At 51.4% G+C, this 18,372-nt stretch overlaps 2 protein-coding genes across 18 annotated transcripts in view; both read left to right on the top strand.

Moving 5' to 3' along the window:
* ARCN1 (archain 1) overlaps positions 1-5,014 on the top strand; it is a 30,673-nt gene extending 25,659 nt beyond the window's left edge. Inside the window, exons 9-10 of the mRNA XM_006044688.4 lie at positions 1,219-1,423; positions 3,077-5,014. Coding sequence (XP_006044750.1) covers positions 1,219-1,423; positions 3,077-3,166 — 295 coding nt within the window. The 3' untranslated portion in view covers positions 3,167-5,014. The remainder of the gene's footprint in view (positions 1-1,218; positions 1,424-3,076) is intronic.
* Positions 5,015-9,403: 4,389 nt separating this feature from the next.
* Positions 9,404-18,372, top strand: part of PHLDB1 (pleckstrin homology like domain family B member 1) — a 49,640-nt gene continuing 40,671 nt past the window's right edge. For 6 of the 17 annotated variants that reach the window (XM_044929662.2, XM_044929672.2, XM_044929670.2 and 3 more), the window contains exons 1-4: positions 9,405-9,661; positions 15,316-15,396; positions 16,051-16,174; positions 17,096-17,266. In XM_044929662.2, coding sequence (XP_044785597.2) covers positions 15,337-15,396; positions 16,051-16,174; positions 17,096-17,266 — 355 coding nt within the window. In that variant the 5' untranslated portion in view covers positions 9,405-9,661; positions 15,316-15,336. Of the gene's footprint in view, positions 9,662-11,649; positions 12,476-13,952; positions 14,067-15,315; positions 15,397-16,050; positions 16,175-17,095; positions 17,267-18,372 lie in introns of those variants that run through there. The other 11 variants (XM_044929664.2, XM_044929660.2, XM_044929659.2 and 8 more) reach the window with 5 other exon arrangements.

Genomic DNA, 18,372 nt, shown 5'->3' with positions numbered 1-18,372 from the left:
GAGTTATTACCAGTGTCCCCTTTAATGGGCTAATCATCTTAATTCTTCACAGCTTGCTTGTTATTTCAGAACAGTAGATGTCTGCCTTGAACCGTCCTGAGACTTGGGCGTTGGTGACAGGTGTGGGTTTTATTTTGTCAAGATTTATTTTGCAAGACTATTTTTAGGATGCCACAAGTTTTGGGCCTCTCCATCTACCCTATAATTGTGGTTATGGTGGTTTCCTGTGTCTTAGTTCAATTTTGCAACAGTCTCCAGAAGAGACCCTTGGACAGCACTTTACCCTTTTGTCTAGAACTGATCAAATTAGAGCTCAGAACCAGAATGGGAACAAGGGCAAAGGGAAGAAACATATATACACCTGGGACCATAAAAGAGTTAATTGTGTTATCTCACTCTTTATCAAAGTTTTTCTGGTCTCCCTTATTTATGGAGCCCCTAATGCAAACATTGGATGTCACTGGTGAATTAAAAGGTGGTAAATTTAGAATGTGTAGGAGTAGGTGACACTGCCTGTCAGCCATGTGTGGGGGTGTGAAATACATCCTAACTAGCCCTGGTTCTCCTGCAGATTTAGGACAACTGTGTATCTCTCTTTCCCATCATGCTAACGTTTTGCCCAGGGGCAGTTGTTCTTTCACTTACCAAATAAAAGTTCATTTCCTGGATTGTAAATCAAATAAACCCACTGGCATCAACTACAGTAAGTTTGAAACATTCTGAAATCTTTTGAAAACATTCTCAGAGGTCCAAATTCATTTCCATTCTAAATAACCATAGGCATTTTAAGTTCTCCCCCACTGTTACTATCAACCTGTTTTTCTCCTCATTGGCATCTATAAAGAGAACAACACTGTGTTAAAATTCCTTCTTGACAGTGCAGCAAACCATCAGTGCAGGATTTTTTGAAATATATCCCACTTCACACATTTGTCAGTCTCAGTCCCCTGCCAGCTCCAGATCTAGTCCATAAGTTGGAACAGCTCATGACTGTGTGCCAGTTACTTACGGTTGTATATATCTGTACCTACGGAAGGGATGACTGAAACCCTTAACCAGTGTAAGGGTCCTTGAGGTTATTAAGGAGTCTAATTTTTTCTAGGACTGTATAAAAGCAGGAAGAATTTGAGAAGCATAATCAAATTTGGGGCTGGTTTTCCTCGGCAGAGTTTTTCTAACTCTGGACAGCTGACTTGACACGGGTGTTTCTTGTGGCAGATCTGGTGTTGGCGCTCCAGTGATTGGTGAGATTGATGGCGAGTATCGACATGACAGTCGACGAAATACCTTGGAGTGGTGCCTGCCAGTGATTGATGCCAAAAATAAGAGTGGCAGCCTTGAGTTCAGCATTGCTGGGCAGCCCAATGACTTCTTCCCTGTTCAAGTCTCCTTCATCTCCAAAAAAAACTACTGTAACATACAGGTATTCCCTTTTAATAGAAATCTTACACGGGGAAGGTGTTAGAACAGATGTTTAATAGGCAACATGACTTCATAGAGCAGAAAATCAGAAAAAACGATGTCCTCCATGGATTCCATTGCTGTCTCATTGTATTGCGTGCATGCTCAGTTGCTTCAGTCATGCTCGACTCTTTGCAGCCCTTTGGACTGTAGCCCACCAGGCTCTTCTGTCCATGGGATTCTCCAGGCAAGAATACTGGCGTGGGTTGCTGTGCCCTCCACGGGATCTTCGTGACCCAGGGATCAAACCCTAGTCTCCTGCATTACAGGCAGATTCTTTAATGCTGAGCCACAGTCTTGGTCAAATTCTTCACTTGCTTTATTTCAGTTTTTTTCTCTAGATCAGATAAAGAAATTGAATGTGATTATATATAAAAGTGTTATGGGTTGTGCAGGAATCATATCTCTTAGTTGCCGGTGTGTTCAATAATCTCATGTATCTTAGAATCCGTTTACCAAAGCATTTAGCACATGACTTAGTAATCCCTTTTGTAGTATTGTCACTTGATTTGAACCCAAAGACTACTTCCCATCATTAATATGGATTTATAAACCATTTCTGCTGTAAACTTTGTCCTTTAGGTAGACAAAACAGTGGAAATTTGTGAACTGTTCCTTATTTATTTGTTTAGGCTGCACCACATGGCTTGCAGGATCTTAGTTTCTCAACCAGGGATTGAACCCAGGCCCATGGCAGTGAAAGTGCCAAATCCTAACCACAGGACTGCCAGGAAATTCCCTGTAGACTGTTTAGGTCATTATTTTTAACTCCTTGTTTTTCTAGTTTTTGAAATTGCATTACAAGCACTGAGTTTATATTGTCATCTTCCCCTCTGACTTGTTGATTTGCACTCTTACCTTTCCAGATGGTCTCTGTCTCTCCTTTTAAGTGCTTGGAAAGTTATAATTTCCTCTCTCAGTTTTCTCTCTCCCCTGCCCCCACTCAGTTATTGGCTCAGCCCCATCAGTATTGGAGCACATTGTTGAACTCGAGACATTTTCCTGTTAGGGACCATTTGAAGAACAGGAGAGTATAAATTGCTCTATCAGAATTTCATTAGAAAATGTGAGTCAGTGGTTCAAGTTTTATGTTGGTGCCATTACAGGCACCATTGTTACAGGTAATTCATTAAACTGGATGTTTATTATTATTAATAAAAAGAAATCTCATTAGAACAACCCAGCCATATCTGGAAAATAAGTATGATAGAGTAGCTTAGAGAGACTTTGAGAGAACTTTTAACAAGTAATGTTGAGTTGTTAGAATACTGCCTTTTGGGTCAAAATGTTAATTGGTCATCCTTATAGAATGTCTGTGACCTAATGGGTTTTATAGGGCAGGGCCTGGGCAGTGGCCGCTTACTCTGGACCTTTTACTTAATACCATTCTACGTGTCATCCCAAGAGTTGTCTTTTCTGTCAAAGAACAGATTAATCATGTTGATGGGGAAGAGTGATGCTGTGAGCTACAGTTGTGAATTGAACTTTTTTAGTATTTCTGAGTTAAACTTTTAATACTGCTTTGGTGAATTTGGTCTGTTCTGTCCTGAGAATTTAGCCAGCACCTTGAAGACCCGCTGTTCTGCTTTACCTTACTCCTTGTTTGTTTTCCTAGGTTACCAAAGTGACCCAGGTAGATGGAAACAGCCCTGTAAGGTTTTCCACAGAGACCACTTTCCTAGTGGATAAGTATGAAATTCTGTAATACCAAGAAGAAGGAACCGAAAAGGAAAATTTTCAAATAAAGAAGAAGCCAACAGTGGCTGAAGAGTTTTTTACCCACAAGCCATTGGAGACCCTTTTTTTTCAAACACAGTGCACGATTCTCTGAGCGCAAGGACCCTCAACTCACCCTCAGTGTTTCAGTGTCACAGAGACGTTCTTTGGCAAACCAATGACACACCATAAAGGGAAAGGCTGCTGATTTCTTTGGCAGATTTAGTGGCCAGCTGGAAAGCAAGCTCTCCAGAGAATGCCCCCAGTTAAACATTCTCTCCCTTTGCCTAAGTTGTTCTTTTATTTGAATCCTTAAATATATTATATTTCATACTTTGTTTTTAAAAAGTATTCTCTGTGGAAGATTTTAATCTTTCACACTTCTTTACCTTCAGTTTTTTTCTTTTGTATATCCAATCAAGCCCTGGGATCATCTGCAAATAGGCATTATATTTGGCACTCCCATAACAGGTTGATCTAATCCAGCCTTGATTTGTGGACTATACAAGTAAACTGCTTGAGAAGTATGAGGTCTACACATTAAAAGATAAGGTTGTCTTATGTCGTTTTCCTATATCTATTCATCCCTCCATTCCTTTGCCAAGCTGTTTTCCTTTCAGGCTTGTTGCTCTGCTTTAGAACACTACTGTGAATCCTATTGTGTAAAGACAGCTGAGAAGCAGCCTTCAGATGGCATAGCCCCCCCAGCTTCAAGGTGTCCGGGAGGAGAAGGGTCATGTCCAGTTAGGGATTTCACACCCACAGGTAATCATGTTTGCTGCTGGTGCCACCCAGCCTTCCATTCTCCACATTTTGGGTACTTCAGCTACTACATGATAGCTCATGGTCTTTGTAATCCATTCACATTCCTGAGATTGACCACCTCCCTCTTCCTGAATGTTCTCTAAATGTCATCAGTTTTTTCCTTTCCATCTGAAATAAGGTTATGATTTTGGAGGCTGAACCCTCAGAGAGTCTTTGTGCCAATCCCGTGGGCCCTAAACTGTCAAGGAGACTCCAGTCTCACCACCAGGTCTTTAGCCTCTCAAGATGCAGCTGATTATATTGCTATATAGGAATTGCTGATAATACTCCTTTCTAGCTGCCTCAACATTTTTTCCAGCAGCCTATCCTTCCCATCTCTGAAACCCTTCCTCTTTCTCCCCTACGTCTTTTCTGTTGAGTGTCATCGTGTAGTGGTTGTTTCTCAGCGCCCCCCTCATCCATTATTTCTTCAGTGGAGAAGACTGCATCAGCCAGCCTAGCGTTGGCTTTTAATTTGCACTGGGGATTGGTAGAGTTGTTGCCAGGCTGCAGCCACAGGCGGAGGAAGAGACAGATGACAGGAGACGACCTCCTGCACTTTTAGCTGGTTGGAGACTACCACTCCCACTCTGAACAACATTTGGCCTTCCCTGCAAAGAGTGTCCTGTACTTCAAGCAAAGCAGCCACACACAAATGGCCATGGATGGAATTGTTTGCCAAAGAAATTTCTGGCCTTTCCCTTCCCCTTAATCGCATCAGGGAAGAATCCTTATCTCTAGCTTGGTTTCCACATAAGGTTTTTTGAGGAAGGGGACTGGGACAAGAAATCTGTCATGTAGTTACGTAGACAAGGAATCTTATTAATTCAGTTTTGTTGGAGAGTTGCTTGTCCATATGATTTTTTAAAAGTGAGATTTAGTTTCACAAAAACTTTTTTTTCTGAAATTACTTTTGGGGTAATATTTAAAATGAGAGACATTTTGTAACCCTGTAAAATACATAGGGAATATAACATTCCAGTGTACACAAAGAAGACAGATTCTTTAATCAAATAAAGTATTATAAAATGAATGTTTTTTAGACTGTTGACCCTCTCATACTTTGGTGTCTTCTTGCTGATTCAGAATGATGTAATGGGATCTGAGATTAAAAATTAATGATATGTTTCTTTTAAGAGGAAATAATCTCTAAGAGTGTTCATTACCTTTTCTCCCTATAACAAGTATTGTACCTCCTTGTGTATTCTTCTACATTTGAGAGCACATACACATGTACTCCTGACAGTAGCTTTTGAATTTGATGACACTACGGGCTTTTGATCCTCATTTTGTCAGGGGCAGTTGTAGAATCAGAAAAATGAAGCTTCATCTTGAAGGAGTAACCATAGATGGTGATATTTTGGTGCATTCTCTTCCCTATTAGACAAACAGTGGTAAGTAAGTGATGCAGGCATGAGTGATGAATGCCTTGGGAAATACCTCAGAACAGGCTGCTTCCTTACTCTCTATTTAAATTTAAAAATTATAGAATGTCACCAAATTGGAAGGCAAATCTCTGATGAATAATAAGTTTCTGGAATGAATAAGTTTTTACTTTAATGGTGAGAGGGAAGATTTTGAATTTTTTTCCTTAAGAGAACTAGCAAATATCTTGTCTAATGTTGCTAAAGTGTAGCTTGGCTCCCTGAGGCTGTAACGTTAATCCAGTGAAATGAAGCACACCAAACCCACACCACACCCTCTGGCAGCTGATACCTCCATGGTGTCGACTGGACTTTTTGTTTTCTGCTTGTGAGGGAGACTCACAAAATAATTAGATCTGACTGAGTGTTCTGTTTGATGTAGGAGGTTTGTGGTTCCTGCTCTGAGTTAGTTAATTCCACATAGAGGAGGTAGGGAGGGAATTGAGTTCCTTTTAAGAAAAGGTTTGTCATTGGTCTATACTCAGTATCAAACCCCAAATCAATCAGCCCATGCATCGCTGCAGGAAACATCGCCCTCAGTTAACATCGTACACACTAGGTAGCCTCTCAGAGATTTCCAGAGTCTATACAGAATAGCTTTTTAAAAAGTTATATGAGACTTTTTTGGCAGTCCGGTGGTTAAGACTCTGCCCTTCCACTGCAGGGGCTGCAGGTTCGAGCCCTGGTTGGTGAGCTAAGATCCAAAAAAAAAGTTTATATCTGCAGGGCTCATTGGAGGAAGAGAGGAAAATAGAAAGTCCCCATCCTCAAGAAGATTGAAATTGAACTGGAAGCAACAGCTGTACCTCCTTAAAAGTGTAGCTTTCTTGCTAAAGCAGACACACATCAACTGCAACCGGGGATACTCAGTGCGGGTCTCTAAGGGTGAGGGCTTTAGTCTGGTAGGTTTTAAAGGAATTAAGGAAGCAAAAATGCAGAATTGACTCCCCTGTATTATGCACAACTCTCATTGCAACCATCCTTTCTTGCCATTCCCTCTTTTGCCCCCTTTGGTAAATACACCTGCAGCTGTAGAGCTGCTCTGAAATGCCTAGAAGATCCACAAGTAGGTTGGCTGCTGTGTACTGCTCCCAACCCAAGAGCAGACATCTCTACAAGAGGCAGTTTCACCTCTCACCCTAGGGAGCTAGTGATTGATGAGGAGACAAGTCTTTAGGAAGTTTAGACTACTTTTCCAAACCGAGCTGTTGTCCCCGCTAAACACACGAGGTCAAGCAACCAGGCAGTTTAAAAGCTTAGGCCACTCCCCTATCCCCTACCTGCACAGGCCAGAAAGGAAAGTTTTTTGCCTTGCTGTTCATAGGGCAGGGGTTATGGGAACTTCCCATAGGTGTAATTCTGTGATCAGGTTGATGTGCTGTTTGGGAAAGAAGTGTTACAAATTCAAAGCCCTGAAAGAAATGGAAATAGGTCTTGTTTCCCATTTTTTGCCAGAATGAATCCTTGTTCGTTTCTGCTCATACGAAGGTTCAGAGCCACGGAAGGTAGACAAGTCCAGTCTTCCATCCTACACAAAATTTCCACTCAGCTTGGAAGTATCTTAGCTGTGAATAGAAGTGTGGATTGCATAATTTCAAAAACAGGCTGAGAAGAGAGCTTCTGCTCTTTGCAGCTACTGAGGAAAGGTTTGAAGTTTCTCCCCAGGTTGGATGCAGTGAGGAGTTAGCTACTTGGCATCATTGGTGCCACCACACCTACACTAATGATGCCTGAGTTCAGGATCCAAAGACGCCAGAAGGGATAGCTTCCTGGGGTAGGGTGTGTATCTACAGGGATTGCTTGCTGTAATGAGCAATAATCACCTCTTTCTGAGGCTGGAGGGAGTACAATTTGAGAGGAGGGACAGCTGGGAAATGTGCTGTGGCTAGGACAGGGTGGGTGTGGAAATCCACTCCTGGCATTCATAACCAAGTGCAGAAGGCCTTCAAAAATCCACTCTTCCTTCCACACCCAGCCTTTGCCCTCTCCCCCTGCTTCCACCTCGGAAAGTCTGAAGCATGCTTGGAAAGCTGTTTTCTGCTTTCTTCTCTCTTCCTCCCCCTTTCTGAGCTTCCAGCTGCTCGACCTCTTGCGTAACTGTGCGAGAGCACTAAGTCTTTTTGATGGGCTCCAGATGTGGAGCGGGGTGGGGGTGGAGGGTGGTGATGGTAGGTCTGAAGTCCCCTGAGTGCTCTAACTGTGGGAACACAGGGCCCCGACACAGCGGGAGCAAGGACACTGCACAGAGCCTTTGTCATGGGCTCAGCAGACTGCTGGGCTGGGAGGACAGCAGTTGGGTGATATTTCAACCCCCTGCTTTAGCATCCGTGACAGGCTTGATTATTCCCCAAAATTCCTGACCAAGACAGTAAGGAAGAGTTGGATTTGTGAAGCACAGTTAAGTGAAAAGTCTGTGAGGCACCCCAATCTGAGCCTCTTCCCTCAAATGCTGGGTCTTGGCACATAGGATACAAGTTTGGGGGTTGTTTCCTTTTCTTTTTATTTAACAGAATAGCCTGAAAATTACTGTTGTGATCTGCTTCATGAAAGGTGTTCAGAGTTAAAATACTTTTATGATCCTCAAATGATATGAAGAAAGAATAAGAGGCTTCTACTCTCAACACTGCTCCCCCACCCCCAGACAGATCCTGGGGCTTCCTGATACCCATGGCGCATGCTGAAGAATGATAGTTTGACCTCTGTTAGCTACAGCAGGTAGCTGCAAAGAGCCATCCACCCCCTCCTGCTTCTAGTCCCGTTGGTTCCAGCCTCCAGCTGGGTGTGGGGAGGGTCCCCCTGCTAGTGCTGGCCCTGTCAATGAGTGACCAAGGTTCCTGCAGTTCAGCCTCCTGCTGTTCCTGGGTTAAACAGGGAGGGTGCACAGTAAAAGCACTGAATCAGAACAAGATTTGTCCACCCAAAGAGGACAAATTATTTTCTGCTGTCCCCTGCTCACTGGAATGTCACAGCCTTGGGGACTTTCTGCTTCCTATCCTTCAGGGAGGAACAGTCTCAGGGATCCCTCCATTGCAGGTTTCAAAGGTCCAGTCTAGCTGAGTTCAGATCCCTAGCTCCTCCCCCATCAGTCTCCTGGGGCAAGAGCTGGCTTTACAAGGTAAGGATCGGCTGTCAGCTTGGATTTCGGGTGGTGGTTGAAAAGGAGAATGACTTTCTCCCAGGCTCAGTTTCCAGGCTTCTCTAAGGTTTTCAGGTCCTCCCCACCCACTTCTTCCTTATTAAACCCTTACTCCTACAGAGACCCAAACTGCTACAGGATGCTGTGCTCAACCAGTTTAAGCACCAGTTTGCCTCCCAACTGTAATCCCGCGCGTTGTGGTGGGGGTGGAGTGACACGGGGGCAAGGTGATAATTCCATTCGGTTTTTCTATGCTTTACAGTTTGCGTGGCATTTTACCATGCCTTTTTTATATGTATCTTTAGAAATATCTGTGATGCCCTATCTGGACGGTTATTAACCCCATTTACAGCTCGTCCTGACGTAGGGGCTTGGAGTAGGATGAGGAGAAGGGGCGACAGAGGGTAGACAGACCTGGATACCTTCAGTAGATATTCGGAGATGTTAAGAACATGTATGGCTGCGACCATGAAGTTTACTGGGAGCTGATGGAGGATTCAGGCATCTAAAGTGAAAAAAAAGAGTAGGGGGCGGACTAGAGAGAAACGGGAAAACACCCTCAGAAGAGCCTTAAGGCCTAGGGGTGGAGGGTGGTCCAGGAGAGTCCGAAGGAGAGGGCGAGTGGGGCCAGGGGTGCGCACTCGGTGGTGGTGGTGGAGAGCCCAGCTGCAGAGATGAACAAAGCGCGCGCTGTGCAGGCGTAGGGGGAGGTGCTGCTATGGGAAAGGCTGGGTGGGGGGACCTTGGGCTCCAGTCCCACAAGGGCGTCTCCTCTGGCTGGCCAGAGGACAGGACGGGGGGACGGGGACGGGGGCGGGGACTAGCGGGGGGGGGTAGGAAGGCGGGACCCACTTGCTCTCCTCCTACTCAGCGGGCTTCCAGGGAAAAGCAAGAGTGTCTTTCGGAGCCTGGGGCCGCGGTTGCCGAGCTGGGCAAAAGACCCGGTGTGCCCCTCTCCCCTCGAGGTGAGGGCGCTCCCTCCCGCTACGCCTGCGGGTCCCGCTCGCTGCGCGGCTGGGACGGGATAAGAGGAAGTCCCGGGGACCTGGCGAGAGCCCTCAGACCAACTCTGGGCTGGAAGATCCCGGAAGAACCCGGTCGGGGAAGAGGGGCGCCGCAGGTGAGTGTGTAGGGACACCCGGGGCTTTGTACTGAGCGGGCTCCGCTGCTCTCCCGGGAGCGGCTTGCTCCTGCCCTCCCGAGCCGCTGCCGGCGCCGCCGCCAGAGGGGGCCCTTGCGCTCCGCCCCCCTCCCCCCCCCCCACCGCCGCCCGCCGCCCCGGGGGGAACGCGGATCCTTGTCCCAGGACTTTCTTGCGGGCGACTGGGCGACACTCGTGGGGTCTTGTCCGCCTGCTCCCCACACCTCCCTTCTCCCGCCGACAGAAGGACTGAGAGTCCTGCGCCAGGACAGCGGGGTACCCGGGGGGCATCTCAGCTCCCGTCCCAGGCTGGGCCGCTTTGATGGGACAGGAAAGGGATGCGGAGTCGGGCTTGGAGGCAGTGCTGTCCTGAAGGGACCACTGGGTGTGTTCAGGGGATGGGTGGCACATCTGGGGCCTCTTGGGCCCTGCCAGGGCCCCGCGTCTTTAGCGGTCCAGGAGGCTGGAGGGGGGACCGTGGGAGCCGTGAGTCTCCGGCCCTTGCCACGCCCGCATAGTCCAGATTCGAATCCCTTGCGGAGTTCCCCCGTACCCGGGCTGAGCCAGGTCATCCGGGCTCCTCGGGGAAGGGGAAGCTCGAGGGAGAGGGCGGTGGGGGACTGGGAGGGGCCGCGGGGTTGCCGAGGCTTCCACGGACGCTTCCGCCGAGGCGCGCGCGAGCGGAGGCTGGGCGGGGAGACGCAGCGGCCCGGCGGGGGACCCAGGGCGCCGGGGCGGAGCTGCATTCTGGGTCCGTTAGCTCAGCCGTCCGGGAGGCTCCGGGGACTGACTCATCGGGCCGGTTACACACAAACACAACCTCCCCCACCACGTCAGGCAACCCACGCGCAGACACACTCGGCGCCCCACCCGGCATCACCCACGCACCCTTCCCACCGCGCACTCCACGCGGACACGCCCGTCTCTCCGCCGTGACACGTGTGGGGTCCAACACACACCTAGACCTCTACCCACTCCGCACGCACGCCAAGCACCCGCCGCTCTCGCAGGAAGCCCACATCCACATCTGCGGCCCCCGCGCACACGCAGCCCGGGATTCACACACCCACCTGCCGCTCACGCCCATCACACACTCAGCCCGCACACACGAATGCTACGCGCGCGGCCCCCTCCCGCAGCCGCCCGCGGGGAGCCGGCGGTGTCTGGGGGCCGCGCCTTTCCCGGACAGCGCAAACAAGCGGCTCCTTCTCCCGGCACGGCCAAAGAAAGGCCGCTTGTCCGGCGTCAGCGGCGGGCGGGGCGGCCCAACACTGCGGCCTTGTCCCACCTGGCGGAGGGCGGCGAGGGGCAGCAGGGAGCCCTCCGTGCGGAGGCACCCCACCTCCACTCCGCACACAAATAAAATCACAGCCCCAAACTACACTCGCGCCTCGTTCCACCGCTTGCTCCAGCCCCGGCTGCCCGCCTACAGTCTCTGTCCACAGCTGGGTCCCCAGGCCAGCCCTCTGGACCCCTCTTTCACTCCAGAGCCTCACCTCCCGTCCCCACGCCGGTCTCTTCCTCCAAGACCCTGGGTACCTTCGACTGCTCCCCCGGACCGTCACCCCCTTACCTTGAGCACTCGTCTGTTCCCAGTCTCCCCCATCTCCTTCGTCCCCCAGTCGTTCTCCTCGGTCCCTGTCTCTCCTCCCCTCCTCCGCCTCCCCTGCGTCCCCTGGACTCCATCCTGTTTCCCACCTTCTTCCCCTCCTCCCCATCCTCTGCCCTAAGTCTTCTCTCCGCAGCCCTCCTTTTCCCTCCCTCTTCAGTCTCCCTCTTTTATTTTTCTCTCCAAACCCTTAATCTTCCCTCTGGTCCCACCCCTCCGCAGACCCTCGATTTTCCATCTCCTAAAGTTCTCTGACGGCTTCCCAGGTGGCGCTAGTGGTAACGAACCTGCCTGCCAGTGCAAGAGATGTAAGAGACGTGGGTTCGATCCCGGGTCGGGAAGATCCCCTGGCGGAAGAAATGGAAATCCACTCCAGTATTCTTGCCTGGAAAGTCCTGTAGACAGAGGAGCCTGGCGGGCTACAGTCCGTGGGATATTAGAATCGGACACGACTGAGCGACTAACAGTCAAGTTCTCTGCGTCCTTTCCCCTACGTCCTCCCCGGCCCCTGCCCGGCTCCGGCGCCCCTCCCGCTGGGCTCCCGGCCTCAGTTTCCTTCCCTTCCCGGCCCCTTCCTCTGCCAGCGGCCCTTCTCGAGGGCAGACGCGGGCCGAAAGGATCCCAACCCGGCCTCGCTCCTGGGCCGTGCGACGCCCGGGCCACAGGGGACCGCTCTCCTCCTGGGCCGGCCTCCGGCCTTTCTTCTGGGGCCCGATTTGGAGGCTGGACTTCCTCCAATCCCTGTTGGTTCTGGACCTTTACAGTCGCTCGCCAGGGCCTCCCGCGCCCCTCGTTAAGGGACCGACCGAGTCCCCCGAAGCGGTGACTCTGGGAGCCCCACGCGGGCAGAGAGCTGGGGTCCAAGTAGGGCAGGGGATCCCCGGTGGCCTGGATGCCCGGGCGTTCGCGCTGGGCCGGGAGGCCGCAGGGCCCGGCGCGGGGTCACCTGCTGGAGCCCCGGCCTCGCCCACACGGGGCTCTCTAGACACCCAGGCCTCTGCCACCTTGCGCCCGAGGAGGCGCTTGGAGGTCTCAGCTCGCAGTGGGAGAACGCTATCGAGGGCCGGGGCTGACAGCGGCGCTTCCCCAGCCCTTCCTCCCAGACAGCCAGACACCCACCGCAGAGGCCTTTTTTTGGCAGCGGGCGGGCGGGGTTTCCCAGGACTGCGGCGGAGGCCGGAGGGGTGAGTCCGGTGGGTATAATTACAGCCCCGGGCAGTGGGCAGCCGGGTGGGACGGAAGCAGGTCGGCCGCTGGGGCCGCTGGGGGGCGCCCTGGCGCAGCCCGCTTAGCTCTCCCCGCCGGGGGAGCGGCGGGAAGAGAGGGCGCCCCCCGGTGGCGGCTCTCCGGGCCGCTGTGCAGCCCCTGGGTCAGAGCACCGCCCGCGGGCTGGAATGCCTTGGTCTGGTGTATCTCCACTCCACCTGGATTGAGTTTCGGACCTGGAGCCACAGCCTCGCGCCTCCCTGTCTCTACATCTTTTCTTATCTTCTCCGTCTCTCCCTACACCTCTCTCCTTATCTCTTCCTGTTCTTTCACCTCCTTATTCCCTTCTCTTCTCTCCTCCAATCACTCTTTTCCCCCATCAACCTCGTTCCTTTCCAGGCTTTATCGCCACTTGAAATCCTTGGTGTAAATAAGTGAACACACTCACTGCTCCCTCACAGAGTGATGGTGACAAACTTGACAGATGAAGAAACTGAAGCCCAGAAAAGTGAAGCGACTTAAGTTCAGGAAGCTCATACTAGTAACTGGCATATTTACAGTGCTTGACACCTCACAGAGTGGCATTTGGTATAATACCTGAATCTCTAGGGCTTTCCTTGTGGCTCAGCTGGTAAGAAATCCGCATGCGATGCCAGAGACCTGGGTTCCATCCCTGGGTCGGGAAGATCCCCTGGAGAAGGAAATGGCAACCCACTCCAGTACTCTTGCTTAGAAAATCCTACGGCCGGAGAAGCCTGGTAGGCTACAGTCTGTGGGGTCGCAAAGAGTCGTGGGACACGACTGAGTGACTTCATTTCACGTCACTTCACCCACTCCAGTATTCTTGCCTGGAGAATTCCATGGACTATACAGTCCATGGTTGCAAAGAGTCCAACAGGACTGAGCAGCTTTCACTTTCTGAATCTCTAAGACAATCATCTTAAAAAACAACCACCACCACCAAACTAATAGTTTTATTGAGGTATGATGTTCAGACCATAAATTCACTAAAGTGTACATTCAATGATTTTTAGTGTATTTACAGATCTGGGCAAACCATCATCACAAATAAGTTTTAGAACATTTCTGTCATGCCCCCCAAATCTGCCCATTTATAGCTCATTAGACGGCCCCTCTGACAGGTCTAATTGGTTCACGCATTCCACACCTAGCCCCAGGCAAGCAATAATCCAGACAATCTTCTTTTTAAATATAAATCATTATTCCACTTTTATAGAGAACGATTGACACTCACAAGTTAAATAACATGCCCAAGGTCTCTCAGCTAATAAATAAGAAAGTCAAGATTAGAATTTAAGGCTCTTGCATGCCAGTCTAAAGCTCTTTCTGTTAGCCAGTGATGCCTTTCCTTCACCATTGTTCATTGTTTTTTCTTACCCCCTCTTTTGTATACGCTTATATCCCTAACCCACTCTCTTGCCTCTTCTCCCTCAGAAAGCTGAAGGACTTCCCTGAGTTGAAAGAAGCCGTGCAGCCATCTTTGTCCCTGGAAATTCTTCCCCTTGGCCAGATCTCCTGGGGAGGTGCCAGGCCGGCTTGAGCCTTGGTGTAGGTTAACGGCCTTTGCCTTCCCGCTTCCCAGGCAGACTTGGGGGTGGGCCTTAGGCCCTGTTCCAGCTTCTCTTCCTCCAGCTTGGGTGGAAATGGTGACGGAGACGATTCAGTCCAGGTCCGGAAGGGTGGAAGCTGGGAGGGTAAAATTAGTAACACTATTGCTAAGGCCTTTGGGCCCCACTGCCAGGGTCAGACACTCCTTGGAGTGCTGGCTCCTGCCCCCACTTCCTCTCCAAGTCTCTTAGAAGATGGCTGGAAGAGAAAGTGGAAGGGAACCTTGCCTTCCTGGGTCTCCCTCCCTCCCTTTGGTCACACTCTTGTCAGCTTCCCCAGTAACATTTCAGCAGTCAGTAGGAAGTTTCTCACCTCAGCAAGCTGGCCAAGGGATGGGCATGTAGGCACATATTAGTACACAAAGCTCCTTCATCACAGTTATCAGGTACCAAAACTGTGAGTCACAGAGGGGAAGGCTCTGGAGCTCTGGAGTCTGTTTTACCTCTGATTCTAAGGACCTCAGCTCCCTACGGTACCAAATCAGGTTGAGAACCCAAGAGTCCTATATTCTCAGTGTTAGTCACCACTGGGGGTTTTTATTTTTTATTTTTCCTGATTGTGTGTGGGGGGTTAAGATGCTTTCTGGGGAGGAGAGGATTCAGGAATTGAGACAGAGATGGCAGGAATCGTGGCATTTCCCCCTCTTGTCTCCTTTAAGAAAACATCCTTCTGAGACCCTTGGGGAAAGAAAGGGGGAGAGGCTGTGGAAGGGAGCGCCCGCTCAGCCCTGCCACCTGCTTGGGGCGCCCCCGTCTACCAGTGTCCCTGGAGGGGCTGCCTTGAGCTAGCTTTCCTCTCTAAGGTAGATTTTCCCCACCTTCTTATGGCTTCAGGTGCCCGAGGGTCCTCAACTGCCAAGGCCTGGGTCCTGGCTGTCAGAGGCAAGAGAGACCAGCGTACGGTCTGGGCCCTGTAGGACTTTTCGGGGGTGGGGGGTCAGGGCCGGTGTGGTGGGGTAGCATCCACGCTGACCTGTGTTGTGGCTGAAGACATGGCACCACCCCCCTTCCCCCCTCCACGGCCCCCATCGAACCCCAAACTCCTGAACTGCCTCCAGGTCTCCTTAGCAGGAGCTTGCTGCGAGCCGTGGTGCCATTGCCCCTGCCCTGAGAACACTGCTGCAGAACCCACTCCTTGCGCCTTTCTGCCCCGGCATCCCTGCCTCACCTGTTTTCTGCTGTGTCCACAGGAGCTCTGGGGCCCCAGGAACATGGACACTCTCAATAGGAACCAAGTGGGCCCTGGATGTAAGACCCCGGGCCTGGTGCAGGTGAGAAAGGTTAGGGCCATGGGGCAAGAAGGTGGTCTGGTGGAGACAGGTCGGCTCCTCTCCCTCCCTGTGGTCCCAGCTCAAGAATGAGAGCCACACTACCTCCATGCTCGTCCCCAGGTCCCCACAGCTAAGTCTTTAGCTGAATTAGGTTAATTGGTTCACCCAGAAAATACCCTTTGAAAGTCAGGAAGTGGTTTACAGATTGACTCGGAGCTGTATCTGTTTCCGCCCTGCCCTCTCTTGTAATTAAGTTTAACAGGGGCAAGCCGTGGCCAAGTGGATTGCCATGGACAAGTCTACAGGGATAAGTCTTGATTGGTCCCCTCTATAGCAACCTCCCCCCCAACTCTTAGCAAGCACCTCCCAGTTCTCCTTACTTTCTCCTTGTTTCTGTCCTAATAGATAAAAGGAGCAGTTAAACCAAGACTTGAGATAAATCCAGTGGGACGAGTTAGTGGCCTAGATTCAGGTCTAATTACAATTTAACGGAATACTGCTCTGCACAAAATTTTGTGCTAAGCCTTTCAACGCCTACAGAGCCCTTTAGAGAGGGCAGGTGCTGGAGAGAGTGCTCGTGTGACTGGACTAGGGTGGTAAGGTGCCAGCCTGGACTCTCTCATGATGCTCATCCCCTACCTCCACCACCTGCAGAAAGGACCCTTGGACCTGATCGAAACAGGCAAAGGGCTGAAAGTGCAGACGGACAAACCCCATCTGGTGAGCCTGGGCAGCGGGCGGCTCAGCACGGCCATCACCCTTCTGCCACTGGAGGAAGGTGAGTCTGGGGTGCATCCCAACTGCCACCCCTCCATCCTTACAGACATTCCTGCTTGGAAATCCAGGCATGTGGGGGCCCCTCTTGCTACCTGCTGGCAGTGTTCACCTCTCCCAAATAGGAGGCCATGTCACAATGCCCACCCCACCCCACCTCCCACCCCCTAGCTTGCTTCCCTTGTCTGTGCCTCCCCAGACTAATTCTGGCTCCATGACGGGGATTAAAGATCAACTTAGAAATCAGGAGGAGAGCCCTGAAATAGTAGAGCTCATGGCTCTTGGCAACCAGTGTGGCCAAGAAGAAAGGGGGCTCTGCTCCAGGGCCATGCCTGGCCAAGGAGAAGGTGCTGGTGGAGCTGGAGAGATGGGCAAGATGGGCGTGGGGCAGACCTCCAAGTTAGGCCCTGGCACAGCCCCCTCCACCTTGCAGCTTCTGCCCTTCCTGTCTCCTCTCCTGGCGGCACTTGTTGCCCGGGTGATACTACATTCCCCACATTCTCCAAATACCAGTCCAGGAGCTCTCTCCCTCCAGGGGCCAGGAGAGAGGGGGTGTGAGGAGGGCAAGGGTTGCAGGTGGCAGAAGGGAGGGAGAGGAGGGGGGAGGGAGAGCTGGAAGAAAAGGTGTGGGAGGATAGGAAGGAGAGAAAGGTCCTGGGGAGGGGGGCTTGGAGGGACTGAGGGACTTCTGCAGAAGAAGCTCCTACTAAGTTTGCGGATCCTCGGTGCCCTGTGGGCCTTTCTGTTTCTGGGGCCGAGATGGGCTTCTACCCCTCACTGTCTCCACCAGGCTCAGGGGCCCCACAGGGTGGGCCATGATTCTCCCCAGAGTAGGAGATGGCAGTTGAGTCCCACCGTGGCCCTCCCAGCCCCTCCCTGCCTCCTCAGCCTGGACCTGACTCTGACAGTTGCCTCCTGTCTTCAGGGAGGACCGTGATTGGCTCTGCAGCCAGGGACATCTCACTGCAGGGTCCAGGCCTGGCTCCGGAGCACTGCTACATCGAGAACCTGCGGGGCACCCTCACCCTCTACCCCTGCGGCAATGCCTGCACTATTGATGGGCTCCCGGTCCGGCAGCCCACTCGCCTCACTCAGGGTAAGGTCTGCCAGCCCTGAAGCCAGGGAGCCTCTGTTTAAAAGCTTGTGCGTGACAGGTGCAGGGGAAGCCTGCTGTTTTGGTTGCCATGGTAACTGCCTGAGTGGCCAAGTTGGGGGTGGGGTGCTCAGGTGCATCTGGATCAGGTGCGTTTCAAAACCCCCGCCAGCATTTAGACCAGCTTTTCTCTGGTTGCCCCACCCTACCTCTCACACCGTAGTGGGAAGAGAGAGAAGAGGTTCCACTGCCTGCTCTCGGAGGACACGGGGAGCTGTGCAGTGGTCGCTAATGGTTGTTAGGCGAGAAGAGCTGAAGGAGCAGCGAGGGGAAAAATGGCATGGTTCCACGATGCCAAGAGGGAGGTGTTCTAAAAAGCTGTTGAGGTTGGAAGATCAGGACAATGGGGATGGGACAAGGGCAAAAAAATCCGAGGACATGCTCACTCCTGTTAAAACACTGCTGACAACAGCGTCTGGGTCACGAATGTCTTTACCACCCCGTTTCCCAAAGGAACAGGTCTCTTTGTGGTATAAGGGAGCTCTAAAAACTGGGCCTCCGGTTACTATGGTGATGAGGCAGGTAAGGAAGGGCTTGACCCAGGTAGCACTCTGATAGATCAGGTGTGTTTGCCCTGGGCGTCAGTGTATACAGTGAAGCATCATATTAGGGGGATGTGAAAAGTGGGCTTGGGTAGCCGTAAAGGATGGGAGCTTCTTTGGACTAAGCCTGGCTCTAAGTAGGAGGACCAATGTCCTGGCAGTGTTTTCTGGGGATGCTTACCTCTTACTGGGCTTCCCAGATGGCTCAGTGGTAAACAATATCTGCCTGCCAATGCAAGAGACACCGGAGACGTGGGTTCCATCCCTGGGTCAGGAAGATCCCCTGGAGAAGGATATGGCAACCCACTCTAGTGTTCTTGCCTGAGAAATCCCAGGGACGGAGGAGCTTGGTGGGCTACAGTCCATAGGGTCGCAAAGAGTCAGACATGACTGAGCCACTAAGCACACTCACACCTCTTACTGGCAAGAAGCTCCTTGGCAGGGGAAATCCCACTCTCTCCACTGTCTCCCTCTCTCCTGCTCTTCACACCCCGTGAGGTCTCTTCC

This window comes from Bubalus bubalis, chromosome 16 (genome assembly GCF_019923935.1).
Source record: "Bubalus bubalis isolate 160015118507 breed Murrah chromosome 16, NDDB_SH_1, whole genome shotgun sequence".
Lineage (NCBI taxonomy): Eukaryota > Metazoa > Chordata > Mammalia > Artiodactyla > Bovidae > Bubalus > Bubalus bubalis.
The sequence above is the reverse complement of the archived record's forward strand: the minus strand, read 5'-3'. Positions and strand labels throughout refer to the sequence as shown.